Source organism: Ambystoma mexicanum, chromosome 4p (assembly GCF_040938575.1).
Source record: "Ambystoma mexicanum isolate Mex_15411 chromosome 4p, UKY_AmexF1_1, whole genome shotgun sequence".
Classification (NCBI taxonomy): Eukaryota; Metazoa; Chordata; class Amphibia; order Caudata; family Ambystomatidae; genus Ambystoma; species Ambystoma mexicanum.
Window position 1 is genome coordinate 1,234,459,130 of NC_090927.1, and position 14,660 is coordinate 1,234,473,789.

Consider the following 14,660-nt stretch of genomic DNA (forward strand, 5'->3'; position numbering starts at 1 on the left):
ACTCTCCTGGCTGAGGAAATGGCAGCCAAATAGGCCGACTTCCAAGACAGTAGCCTCAAAGGGCACGAAAGTAATGGCTCAAATGGGGAATCCATGAGAAAGGTGCGGGAGGAAAAGTTCTAATCAGGCCTTTTGAAAATTGTACCACCAGGGGGTTCAAGAAGTACAACCCTTATTCTGGCATGCGCTTGAAAATAGAAAGCGCAGCTAAATAGCCCTTGCTGGTTGTGACCTGAAGGCCCCGTAATGCCAGATGAAGGACGGCCAACACTCTTGAAGTGTCACATAAGAAAGGATCCACATCCTGTACTCTGCACAAGCTGCAGAATTTCATCCAATGGCAGTGGTATAGAGCTTTTGTTGTTTGCCTGGACCGAAAGCAATACCCCCATCACGTCTTCCGAAAGGTCACAATCGCTGTACCTTAGCCTTTCAGAAACCAGGCATGCAGGTTGAGCATGTATACGCTGAGGTGAAGAACCAGCCCCCTCTCCTGAGAGAGAAGGTCCAGCCATCGGGGAAGACGGACAGATGGCCATGTCTGGGTACCACGTTGTCCTGGGCCAGTCAGGGGCAATTAGGATCATGTTTGCTTCCTATTGTCTTCAGCCTACTGATCACTTGAGGGATGACTGCAATAGGTGGGAATTCATACAGGAGCTCGAAAGTTCTAGTCCACCCCCCAGTGCTCCTCAAGGGGAAATTCCCTGGAGCAGAAAAGTTTGCACTTTCTGTTCACACTGGAGGCAAACAGATCCACTTGAGTGGTTCCCCAAAGGGTGACTCACCTGTAACTGTTGTTCTCCAGGATGGGTCTGGCATGGATTCACATGCTCATGAATATTCCCCGTCATCAGGCTGGGAATCCTCGGTAAAGAAAAAAATCAGTATCAGTCTCGTTTCTGATCTGTCTTTCTTAGTAGTAACCAATCACTGGTCTCTGGGTCATACTGCCCCCAGCCAATGACTGCCCTCTCCCTAACCCTCTCCCCTGGCAGCCATCCTCAGATTTGGTAGGACGTAAAGTGGCAGTATGACCAAGTGAAGAGCCGCAGAGGGGAAGGAGGAGGGGTTCGCATGTGAATTCATGCCAGACCCATACTGGAGAACAACAGTTACAGGTAAGTAACTTGTTCCTTCTCCAGCATGGGGTCTGGCATGGATTCACATGCTCATGAATATAGGAATACATAGCAGTACACACGTGCACAACCACGGGAGGTGGCAAAAGGCTCAACATTAAGCAACTCTTACCTTCTCACCAGGCCCAACTTCAGGCGAACAGGTTGCGCAGCACTGCTTGGCTGACTCTGGAATCCTCCCTGGAATCTCGGTCGACGCAGTAGAATCTTGTGAAGGTGTGCGTCGACCTCCACGTAGCAGCCCTGCAGATGTCCAGCAGGGGCACACCAGACAAGAACGTCGTAGTAGCAGCGATCGCTCTGACCGAATGGGCTCTCGGACGGCCGGGCAACGGTCGGTTTGCCAGCCGGTGACAGTGCATGATGCAGCCGGAGAGCCATCTGGAAATGGAAGCCTTCGAGAGAGCCTTCCCTTGGTTCACAGGTCCAGAGTTCACAAACAGCTGTGATGTCTTCCGAAAACTCTTTGTTCAATCCACGTAGAACTTCAGCGCTCTTCTACATCCAGCGAGTGCAAAGTCCTCTGAGCCGGCAACAAAGGCGACGGGACGAAAACTGGCAACACCAAGGGCTCGTTAAGATGGAAGTCCGACGGCACCTTGCGTATGAAAGAGGGGTGCGTCCTCAGCACCACCCTCGTATCGTGAAAAGTCAAGTATGGAGACTTGCAGGATAGTGCCTGAATCTCTCCCACGCGTCGTGCGGAGGTGATGGCCACAAGGAACACTGTCTTCCACGACAGGAACTTGAACGGAGCTGAATGCAAAGGCTCGAATGGTGGCCCCATGAGCCTGGTCAGCACCACGTTGAGCTCCCACGCCGGGGCTGGAGCCTTCACCGGCGGAAACGATCGGAACAGTCCCTTCATAAATTCCTTCACCAGTCGATGAGACCACAAGTACGGCCGTCCTGCAGTTCTGGTGTATCGGGAGATCGCTGCCAGATGTATCTTGACGGAAGCGTGAGCTAGTCCAGCTTTGGCCAGCGACAGTAGATATGGTAGCACTTGAGGTGCCGTAATCTGTAGAGGGTTGATCTTCTGTGCACGGTACCAGACACTTATGTCCATAGCACTTGAGAGTTGGTGACGCCCTGGCCTTTGCAAGAACCTCTCTGCAGTCAGCCGGGATATCGTACCCTCCAAACTCTAGTGCTGCAGGAGCCAGGCCTGCAAGTTCAGCGACTCCGGGTCGTGATGAAGAATGGCGCCTCCCACTCTGGAGAGAAGATCAGCGTCCATCGACAGCTTGACTGGTGGGGACGCTGAGAGGTCCAGAAGGTCCAGGAACCAGATCTGTCTCGGCCACGCTGGTGCAACGAGGATCATCCTGCACTGGGACCTCTTGAGCTGGCTGATGAGTCGAAGCAGCAGCGGCAACGGAGGAAACGCATACAGGAACAGGCCGTCCCAGGGAAACGAGAAAGCATTGCACATGTTCCTCGGCTGTGGGAAACTGCTGGCGAAAGTTTGTCGCCGTCGCGAACACGTCGATCTGGAGTTTGCCCCATCGTTGGAAGAGCCAATCCACTTGATCCTGGTGTAGTTCCCACTCGTGGCACGAGCGCAGCTCCCTGCTGAGTGAGTCGGCGATGGTGTTTTTTATTCCTGTCAGATGGAAGGGAACCAGAAACAGCCCCGGGGCGACAGCCCAGTGCCACAGATCCTGGGCCTCCTCGGATAGGGCTGGGGATCTGGTGCCTCCCTGCTTCCGGATGTAGAACATCGTGGTGGTGTCGTCGGTGAAGATCCTCACAACCTTGCCCTTGAGGGACGGGAGGAACGACTTGAGCGCCCAGAACACGGCACAGAGCTCCAAGATGTTGATGTGGAGAGACCTCTCCTCTGGGAGCCAAAGGCCTCTTGCGTGGAGATCTCCGGTGTGCACACCCCATCCCTCCAGGGAGGCGTCCGTCGTCACCGTCTCCTGATGTGCCGGGGTCTGGAAGTCCGTGCCTGCCGTGAGGTGAGTACGGGTGCCCCACCACTGAATCGCCCGACGGAAAACTTAGTTGAGCGGGATCTTGTCTTCGAAGCTGCCCGCCGCTTGCATCCAGCGGGCGTCGAGGAACTCCCGTAGCCTGCACAGGTGCACTAGATAGATGCATGAGGACATCATACCGAGGAGGGACTTGATGGATCTCACCCTGGCCACGTCCGTGGCTAGCAAGCGCTGCACCTTGCTTAAGATGGCCTTAGTCCTTTCCTCTGACGGAGACACCAATCGTTCCACTGTATCGAGCTTCGCTCCCAGAAACAGTGCCACCTGCGACGGAACCAAATGGGATTTCAGGTAATTGATGGAGAAACCCAGCTCTGTGAGTAAGCGGCCGGTCTTCGCTGTGTGATCGACGGCGAGTTCTCTTGTCCTCGCACGGATGAGCCAGTCGTCCAGGTAGGGGTAGACGTGGATCCCCTGCAGGCGCAGCCGCACCGCCACTGGTGCTAGGCACTTGGTGAACACCCTCGGTGCCGACTTCAATCCGAATGGTAGAGCTCTGAATTGGTAGTGGCGTCCTTGGACTACAAATCTGAGGAACTTTCGGTGTCCTTTTAGGATGGGGATGTGGAAGAAAGCATCCTCCAAGTCCAACGACGATAGGAAGTCGTCCCTCCTCCAGCTGTCCCAGCACGAGCTGGAGAGTGACCATCCTGAACTTCTGTGCCTTGATGTATTTGTTCAACCTGATGTATTTGTTCAACCAACGTAGGTCCAGGATAGGGCGCCAACCGCCTGTCTTCTTTCTGACGAGGAAGTATATGGAGTATACTCCGGAGCCTCTTGGGGACGAGCTCGATGGCACCTTTCTTAAGCATCTCCTTTACCTCTAACAGCAGTTGAGGGACGTGATTTTCCTTCCTGGCCATGGGAGGAATGCGGGGACACTTCTTTTGTAATTCAAGAGTGTGCCCGTGGGCCAGGGCATCCAGCACCCAACGGTCGGTGGAGATGGACTCCAACACGCTGACGAACTTCGCCAGCTGGCCTCCCACCGGGGTGCTTCCGTGGGGGCCCGATGCTACGGCCAGTTCAATCTTGCTTCGAGGCGGCCTTGCCTCCTTGGCGACGACGCTGAGATCCTCCTTGCTTGCCGCAACCTCTGTAAGCCTCCTGGGACGAGGAGCGGGCCGCCTCGTGGTTCGTAGAGGAGCCACCGCCTGATCCCTTGGAGGCCCCCTGTCTGCCTCCGGTGCTCCGAAAAGGCCGTCGTTGCTGAAGGACTCCCAGGGCTTGGGGCTTCTCTGTGTCGGCCTTGATGGCCTGCAGCGACTCATCTACCGTTTTTCCAAACAGGTTGTTGCCGTCGAACGGCATGTCCAAAACCCTGGTCTGCACGTCCTGACGGATGTCTGTCACCTTGAGTCAGCCTCATCGTTGAAGGCAAACAACGTTGCCTAACTGGTGAAACCCGGTGTGGGCAATGTCTGTTGCACCGTTATGGCGTGGTCCAACGCCACCTCACCTTCCTGCAGAATCTCCAGGGCCTCCGCCCTCTTGTCCTCTGGTAGAAGTCCAGTAGGGGAGCTATCTTGTACCAAAGCTCCTTGTCGTAACGGGCCACAATTGCTAAGGGGTTGGCTGCCTTAATTGTCGTTGCCGCCGACGAGATGACCCGTCGACCCATGGCGTCCAATTTCTTACCCTCGCCGTCAGGTGGGGAAGTAGAGTTTGAGGCTGCCGCCCCCGCCGCCTTCTTCTTGGCCGCCGCTGAGACGACCTAATCCGGCATAGGTTGAGCCCTGAGGCACAAAGGGGCGGCGTTGGGGACCCGGTACTTTTTCTCGTACCTGTCCCTCTTGGCAGGCGTCGTGGACTGATTCTTCAGGATCGCAAGTCCCTCGTCCCAGATATCGTCGAGTAACGGTACCGCGAGGACCGTCTTTCTCTTGGCCACTCGCCGTTGATAGAGGAAACCCTCCTTCTGTTCCTCGGGGCAGAGCTGGAAGAGCTCGGATGCCCTGGCGATCATGGCGTGAAAGGAGCCAATTTCGTCGGGCAGGAAAGCCCGAGGGAGTGGTGATGGAAGGTCCGTCCCGTCGTCACCACCGTCATCCGTCCCCGTCGTCATATCCGTCGCCGTGTCATCCCTGGGGTCCAGTGAGGGGGATGAGGGCTCCAAGGGTCGTGGGGGCATGCAGGGCGGGGAGGGATGAACTCTCCTCTGCTTGTTCAGAGGGCTTCCCGACAGGCCCGGTTCTGGGTCGTCCGCCGAAGTTCATGGTAATCTCGTCCTTATCTCCGTGCATCAGGTTTGGATTGCCATCAAAATGGGCGCTGACTTGTCCTGAGGCTCGGGCAATGGCTGCGACGGGAGGGAAGGCTGCTCCTCCACTGGGGCCTCGTCGGCGCCACCGTCGCTTTCTTCAACCACCTCTTTGGAATCCCTCCCGTGGGATTGTACCTTCTCGAACCTCTCGTTGAGGTTCTTCACGGTTTCCACCAGCTCCTCCTCAGAGGCTGAATCTGTGTCCGTAATGGCCACCGCACCCCCCCCCCTCTTTTTCCGCCGGGGTCTTCACGGGGGTCTTGTCGATGGGCTGGAAAGAGGATTCCCTCCGTGGTGGCAGGGAAACTCTGGGCCCCGAGATCGCCTCCACTTGTGTAGCCTCCCCAGGCTTTGCCAGGGCTGCTGCGACTCCCTCGATAGAGGTCTTAGCCGGGTGAATCAAGGCCTTTGCCACCATTGGCGCGCTTGAGGCCTTCACCTTGGGGGGAGGGTCACCGCCTCGCTCCCCCTCAGCCGAATTCTTCGAGATCGACCGGGCCTCTCCAGAAGCTTACCCGTGTTCTCAGATTTCCTCTTCCCCCGAACCAGAGCGTTGGCTCGTGGTTGATGGTGCCGGGGAAGGCGCGCGCTGCCTGGCAGCCGAAGAGCCCGACCGTTCAGCGCTCCCAGTGCCCGCGGTGCTTAGCCTTCTGTTGGGCCCCCTTCGCCAGGGCACCCTCACAGGACTTAGAAGAACGCTCTGATCTTTTCTTCTTCTCACCTGCTGGGCCCTTCTCCAGCCACCTGGCGAGGCGGGTACAACGATCCCTCATGGTCCGTTCTGATAGGTTCTTGCAGAACGCACAGTCCTTCTCCACGTGCGTCTTGTCCTCATGAAGGCAGTAGAGACATCTCGAATGATCGTCCTCCTTGAAAACATTCTGTAACCCGCATCCAGAGCAGTTCCTGAACAGTTTAGATCCGGCCGTCGAGCTTCCCTTGTCCTGGGCCATGTCCACGGTAGGCCTCAGATCTTCTGGAATCCTCGAAGAGGCGTAACTCAACGAAAACTTCACCCTTAAGGGGCGTAGAAATTCCAAAACGGGTCCCCGTTGATCGGAAGTAGAACGGTGGAGCTTGAGGCTCGATTTACAGAAAAATTAGAAAATCTCTTTGAAAAAAGCGCGAAAATGCAGTAAAAGCTCGAGAGCTATAGCACGAGGACTCCCAACACTGTGCGGTAAAAATCTGAGGATGGCTGCCAGGGGAGCGGCTTAGGGAGAGGGCAGTCATTGGCTGGGGGCAGTATGACTCAGAGACCAGTGATTGGTTACTACTACGAAAGACAGATCAGAAACAAAACTGATACCGAGGATTCCCAGCATGACGACGGGGAATATTCATGAGCATGTGAATCCATGCTAGACCCCATGCTGAAGAATAAAGCTTGCTTAAGGGAACAATCTCTAGCATGGGTAAACTGGCCCTCACCCTAAACACACATTCAAAGTAAATGATAAAACACCACAAGATATTTGTATGACCTTTTCCTGTCCTGGGTAAAATCCTTTCCCCAGGCTTTTAATGTTAGTTTTAAAAAAAATGCCAAAGTAAAAGAAAAGTCTTAACTCAGTTTATCACTTCAAGTCAAAACAATAGTTAATCAAACAATCCACTGGTAACAATTCTCTGGTTTGGTTGAAAAGATCCCCATCAAAGTAAATAGCACCAACGGTAATCCTGGTCTCGTCTCTTCAAGAATATTTGCCAAAGTTCAAAAGAATAGGTAAATGACTTCAACAACAACTTTAGTATGGGTTAAGACTTCTGCAGTACATTTGGTATATTGGTCAGGGTGCTTCTTTGGGTTGCTACTTCCTTTTAATAACCATTCTTCAACTGTTGTTACTATGAATACCGTTACTTTTATTTCACAGTATGCTACTACTTCAAAACCACTCCAATGTGACATCCACTGATAATTTTGTATATCACCAACGTTAAGTATTTCTGTCACTGCTTTATACTTCAGAATTATTAGCAGAGTCTCGACCTCTTCAGGTAGGCAAGGCGCTCTTCCCCTTAATGACTTTCTAAAAGAGGGCAGCCTGTTTGCCTCTTCCGTCTGTCTAGCTTCCGCAAAGGTTAACCTGCCTCTGAACACAAGGCTTACATCCTTTCAACTCCAGCAGTCTTTTAGCATTACAGGTTATCTTCTGGACATTTTTTACAAGCACCCAGATCGCCTTCTCCAGCTTTCTCACACCTCTTCTGACCAAGTAATTACCCAGAAGAAGTATTGCCACTCTTTCAGCTTCAGGTAACAATGCCACACTTCTATCTGAGGCTTCTGGAAAGTTGACAACTTCACAGATTAGGTGGAGGGGTTTAAATACTTTTTGTTTCACTATGCAAAGGGATCGCCGCTTGGCTTTTGCTTTTTCTCTTCAGTATAATAACTTCTCAAAATAAAGAATGTCAATTCTGTATTATACAAGGTTCAGTCTTCAAAGTGAACGCATAATTAGGCACACACAAACACGCTTTAAAGTAGATTTTTAATTTTAAACTTAAAGTATTCACTGAAATTGTATTCCTGTGTAGTAACAAGGAGGCAACTTCCCTCTGGGACCACAATTAGTCACACCTGACCGTTCTTTGATGTAGTTTCAACTGTAACTCTTGTAAAACTTTAATGTCAGGTTTTCGGCAGGAGTCGGTAAGTGTTCCACCTATACAATTAAGGACACGTGACAACTCTGCTAATGTGAAAGAGCTCAACAATGGATGTAATAGATTGTATTCTCATGCAAACACTGCAGCATTGAAAATAACCGTGTGTGTTACATTTCGATTGTTAATAGTCAGTATAGAATTAACTATCAACTTTTACTCGCTTTCAACTCTACGCGACCCACTTAGAAGCTGGTTAAAGTATCTGGCAAGGCTTGAGTGAATCTGAACGCCATGCATCACTCACCCGGCTTCAGGAACACTGTAGTTGTGGATTGCTCAGCTTCCCTGACTTTCTCGACCTCTGCTACTACTTCGGGCTACTTGGGACCCACACCCTTCTCCAGGACGGTTGTCTCTTCTCCAGCCACCTTAATTTGGTAGGCTTTCACTCCATAAACCTTCAGCTTACCTTCTGCCTCTGGCCTTGGGTTGCTGCACGGTGACAGCTCTGCAATCACAGCAACTTGGCTTACATGGGAAAAACTCCACTTCCAGCACATCTTCCTCTGCACAGCCTCTGCAATACAAGTTTTGAGAATACAGGACCTTCTCAAGAACTTGCAGGTGAAATCTGCTGACTCTACGTTCGGGCTTCCTTTCAGTGCTCCCACTTCCCCTTGAATTGCCAGCCTCGTGCTTCTCTTCTACTACTACTGTCAGCCTTCCAACTCTTGCCCGAGAGCCTTTCTCCTCTTCTTTCCTGCTGGGGCCTTTTATGCCCCACATGTTTGACAAATGGCTTCAGGTGTGAGCCATCAGTCTCAATTGCCTGACTCCTATAATGGCTATTAGACTTAATTGCCCGCTTACTACATCTACATTCCTCTTCAGCTCTCTTCCTCGTCTCAGTCGATCTAGGATTATGTGGTTTGTTTCAACAAAATTAGTTTTTTCCACTTCTTTAGATTGGCAAAAATCAATCAAAAGGGTGGGATTACAAGAAAAGTTAAAAAGGGTTTATCCAAGTCTTCCTGGTCTGTTCCTGTCCCTCATGTTATCCTCCCACAGTACACCACTCCCAGTGTCGGGATCAGGAAGCGTCTGCCTTTCCCTGGCCACATGAGGAGGGTCACAAACTAAGTTTCTGGGGAGAATCCTATCAGATTCTTCACACCTATCCTCAGGAGGGAAATCCTTGCACGAGGGAGAATCCGGGACCGCTATGATGAATTCGAGCATTTGAGAAGATGTCAGCTGAGACTTCTTTAAATTGAGCGAGAATCCCAGCTTGTGGAGGAGGTTGCAGGTGCGACAGATGATCCAGGGCTTGATCCGGGGATCATGCCCTGATTATCCAATCATCCAGGTAGGGAAAGACGTGAACCCCCCACCCACTTCCTGAGACTGGCTGCCACGACCTTTGGCAGTTTGGTGGAGACACTCAGGGAGGAGGTAAGCCTGAAAGGCAGAACTCGAAACTGGTACCGAGTTTTGCATATGATGAACCTCAGGTACTTCCTGTGCTTTTGATGGATCAGCACAAGGAAGAAAGCGACCTGTAGGTCGAGTGACAACACCCAATCCTGAATTTCTAGGATCTGATCTGCGAGAGTGTTACCATCTTGAACTTCAAGTGCCTCAGGTCCAAGATGGGTCGCAGACCTCAGTCTTTCTTTTGGACCAAAGAATCATGGGGGTACCACCCTCTGTTTTTTTCCTGAATAGGTGCAAAGTCTTTGGCACCCAAGAGAGGAAAGCTCCTGCAGGATGGTTGGTGAGTCGAGTCCCTGCTGGCATTGTCAGGCGCGGAGGAGGAGAAGAGAACAGGGAGCCTGCTTTCTTGAAGACCTGCATCATCTTGATGCAAAACTCTTTCCACTTTTCCACTGGGGTGAATTTAGATGGAAACCGTACCTGTGTCTCTGGGGATGAGTCCGTTGACGAATGCCTTCTTCTCTACAACAAGGAAGAACGACGATGCGAGTTCCTCTCAAGTGGGATCTGTTACATAGTTTTTTTCTACTGTTTTCTTTCCTTCTCTGGCTTTTTTTTGGCCACAGAGCTTTTTTTTTTTTTTTTTAATCGGGTCGGATCTTCGATGGCATCATACTTGGAGACTTTGAAGATGATTGTGCTAGGGACAGTTTGGAAGTGCTCTCCTTTAAGACCTTTGGTTTCATAACCTGATGAGCCACTGCCACTACGTGGTTGGTACCGAAGCACCAAAGAAAAATCCTGTGAGGATCGGTAAGCAACATTTTTGCACCGCAATCACAGCACTTTTCGAAACCGGAGAGTTTCAGAATAGACGTGCTGGAAAAGTCTACTAAAAATTCGAAAGAATTTAGAACAAAAATACATGCAGCAGAGATTTCTTAAGTGAAGTTTCCAGGCAGCATGCTATTTGTACCCACATCAACATTATGTATGGTCACACAGACAATGACTTTACTGCGACTGGCGCGCATAACTATCACAAGCGGGAAAAAGCTTCATAGAGCTGCAAAGCAGGAAAACATACATATAAGATGAGAAATCCATGTGAGGACACAATCCATTAGAAGAGGGCAGAGTGTTATAACCCTGAGAATGTATCAGATGAAAGAATTCTGAAAGAATTTGTGGTTCTGTAGAAGGGCCCCTGTACCTTGAGTAAACCCATCCTTATTGAGCATATCTATCCTTATTGAGAGTAGTTGAAACACTAGTCCCAATAAGCTTTAATTCATCTTGTTATTTGTAAATAAAGGTGTTGAAGTGAATTTCTGTTTTGATGATCTTATGTCTCACTCTGAAGGCCTCTTTTTTGAGCCATGAAAAACCATGACCTTATATGGCAACATCTATGTCCCATTAATTGACAGGAACAAAGATTATCTGTGTGACTATAGTAGATTTTAACACAGGTGCCCCTCTACAATATCCCACAGGATACAGCAAACTGACTCAGACTAGTATTCCAAACAAGAAAATCTCATCCACCAAACAGCACAGTGTGTACACAGGGAGCAATGTGTCCTAATGACACCTTATTCTTGAGAGACTTGGAGCTTCTTCAGGGGGAACATCACAAGTTGTGTCCCAGATAAAAACATGGGGGTCGAATGATCAAAGACAAATTTGGTAACTCAGCAGGGAAAAGCAAAATGCTCAGGGCTTCTCACCAGAGGCACAGTTCCATGCTTGCAAATTCAATGTAGTTGACTCTACCCAAAATAATGGTCTTCAAAGAGCCTTTTATGTTGCAGAAGGCTACGGAAACTCTTTGCTAGAACTGCTGTAGCTATCCAAACCTCGCAAAAGAGAGCCAAAGACCAAGTCAGTTCAAAATGTGTTGTACAAGACTACAAACAGATAAGGCTCCGCATTAAACAGCTGTTTGTACGCGAAAGCGCCAGGACCAACTGCTATCACTTTTTCAATAAGTGCCTGCAGAATTCTCCTGAAAACATTCCAATTAGAACATTCAATAATGAGCAGGTGTTGGAGGTATGCAGTGATTTTAATGGGAAAAAATGAATGACAAATAAGTTTGACTTTTTTTTCTTCTTTAAAATGTCATTCGTTATTTTTTCATTAGTTCAAATCACATGTAGCCATGCTGGAAGCAGACTGGCACTGCAATATCTTCACCCCTTTCAATTCCTTGATACAGGCAACCCACAACCGTGTTAAGATACTGGTAGATGTAAGAAACCACACAACGCACATAAGTGGACGTTTGATTTTCTTGTAAGGACTTGAAATTGGAAGAAAGTGATAAGCTTGCCAAAGATTAACTGAAGATTTTTAGCAAAGGGGACGGCAGTAGGTAGGGGATGCTTATTATTGTGCTGGTAGTTTTAAGGTTGTGCCCCAAATATGACATCACCAATGGCAACATCGGCAATCAGCACATTTTATGCTATAGTGTACCTACCTCGCTGTATTCTTCTGTTTGGAAGGAAACCAGGTGTTTCATATTCCATTAGTGCACCTTGGCGGTCAGCCACACATACCAGCTCCTGCACTTCAGGCTTATAGCTCTCAAAGTTCTGGTGAAGCACATCCCTGAAAAAAAAAAGAATTATATCAAACTATTGCAAAGTTTGAACAGTAGGAGTATAATAAGTATAATGATTGTCAGATGCTAAAACTAGCCAGAGATGTGATGGAGAACATCTCAGAATGCTAAAGTTTTTAGTCTCTCAACTTTAATAACCTGCTCTATTTTGATGAGGCCCTAATATCACTGAAACGAGCAGAACCGTTCACATCACCAATTTTAGCAGACGTGTCTAGTCATTCAGGCATTGCTTTGCCTTGCTTTGAAATAGAATATTTTGTTCATCCGATTCCTAGTTCTCTTGTCAATCTGAAAGCACTGGACCTACCCATAAAAATAATGCAAACAACTTATTAGCATCAACAGTACGTTCAGGATATGAAAACAAAGAATTCACAATTTAAATCAAATATGTTTTAGCAAGAAAGGCAAATCAGTTTTAAAAACCACTATCACCCTACTTCAAATGTAACATGTTCAAATGATGTCAGGCGATGATTGTCTGCTTTTCAAAATATTCTCATGATTTGTGGAAATGTGAAATCACATTTTTTTTAAAAACAAAAAAACATTTCATAGGGGGAATCCCCTTTCATACATTGTCCACTTAAAAAGTCCCACACCATATCCTAGTGTACGATAAACCCATTCCCCGCCTTCTTCCTCCTCACCCTCTTTCAACCCAGTTAGTCATTTTTTTAAACACTCCTCGATCTTAAACAGGAAGGATGGGAGATAAAATGACCCACTAGTTCTCCTGCCCCTTTTAGAATGTAGATTTATATCCAGCAACACAATGATTAGAGTAGAGTATGTTAAGTTGGTGGTGTATGTATAATTAGCAAAACAGAAAGGTGATGGCTGGAAGGTTTTGAATTAATCATAACCACGGGCAAAGCTCTGGGCAACCCTCCAGACCATCGTTTTTCAGCCTGCCAAGCCATTACAGAAGGGGAAAAACCATATGCAAATCAGGCTTGGTCCTACCCCAAAAGGGGCAGTCCAGCCCGAACTGCTAGGTCACATCCCTTCTGCACGAGACCACAAGCATCCCCAGACATGTTTCAGCCTTGTTGGGCGTCATCAGTGAGGAGTAGCTTGGGTCTCTAGGCCCGGCAGACTCGGGACCCACGTCTGGGTATACCCGTCCCACTCGGGGTGACTTTAGCAAAACAGAAAGGTGATGGCTGGAAGGTTTTGAATTAATCATAACCACGGGCAAAGCTCTGGGCAACCCTCCAGACCATCGTTTTTCAGCCTGCCAAGCCATTACAGAAGGGGAAAAACCATATGCAAATCAGGCTTGGTCCTACCCCAAAAGGGGCAGTCCAGCCCGAACTGCTAGGTCACATCCCTTCTGCACGAGACCACAAGCATCCCCAGACATGTTTCAGCCTTGTTGGGCGTCATCAGTGAGGAGTAGCTTGGGTCTCTAGGCCCGGCAGACTCGGGACCCACGTCTGGGTATACCCGTCCCACTCGGGGTGACTTTAGCAAAACAGAAAGGTGATGGCTGGAAGGTTTTGAATTAATCATAACCACGGGCAAAGCTCTGGGCAACCCTCCAGACGATCGTTTTTCAGCCTGCCAAGCCATTACAGAAGGGGAAAAACCATATGCAAATCAGGCTTGGTCCTACCCCAAAAGGGGAAGTCCAGCCCGAACTGCTAGGTCACATCCCTTCTGCACGAGACCACAAGCATCCCCAGACATGTTTCAGCCTTGTTGGGCGTCATCAGTGAGGAGTAGCTTGGGTCTCTAGGCCCGGCAGACTCGGGACCCACGTCTGGGTATACCCGTCCCACTCGGGGTGACTTTAGCAAAACAGAAAGGTGATGGCTGGAAGGTTTTGAATTAATCATAACCACGGGCAAAGCTCTGGGCAACCCTCCAGACCATCGTTTTTCAGCCTGCCAAGCCATTACAGAAGGGGAAAAACCATATGCAAATCAGGCTTGGTCCTACCCCAAAAGGGGCAGTCCAGCCCGAACTGCTAGGTCACATCCCTTCTGCACGAGACCACAAGCATCCCCAGACATGTTTCAGCCTTGTTGGGCGTCATCAGTGAGGAGTAGCTTGGGTCTCTAGGCCCGGCAGACTCGGGACCCACGTCTGGGTATACCCGTCCCACTCGGGGTGACTTTAGCAAAACAGAAAGGTGATGGCTGGAAGGTTTTGAATTAATCATAACCACGGGCAAAGCTCTGGGCAACCCTCCAGACCATCGTTTTTCAGCCTGCCAAGCCATTACAGAAGGGGAAAAACCATATGCAAATCAGGCTTGGTCCTACCCCAAAAGGGGCAGTCCAGCCCGAACTGCTAGGTCACATCCCTTCTGCACGAGACCACAAGCATCCCCAGACATGTTTCAGCCTTGTTGGGCGTCATCAGTGAGGAGTAGCTTGGGTCTCTAGGCCCGGCAGACTCGGGACCCACGTCTGGGTATACCCGTCCCACTCGGGGTGACTTTAGCAAAACAGAAAGGTGATGGCTGGAAGGTTTTGAATTAATCATAACCACGGGCAAAGCTCTGGGCAACCCTCCAGACCATCGTTTTTCAGCCTGCCAAGCCATTACAGAAGGGGAAAAAC

General features: G+C 49.6%; 1 protein-coding gene across 5 annotated transcripts in view; it reads right to left on the minus strand.

The window, feature by feature from the left end:
* The window catches only part of TTC13 (tetratricopeptide repeat domain 13), a 1,871,796-nt gene that overhangs the window by 769,490 nt on the left and 1,087,646 nt on the right, over positions 1-14,660 (minus strand). For all 5 annotated transcript variants that reach the window (XM_069606893.1, XM_069606895.1, XM_069606894.1 and 2 more), the window contains one exon: positions 11,944-12,074. In XM_069606893.1, coding sequence (XP_069462994.1) covers positions 11,944-12,074 — 131 coding nt within the window. The remainder of the gene's footprint in view (positions 1-11,943; positions 12,075-14,660) is intronic.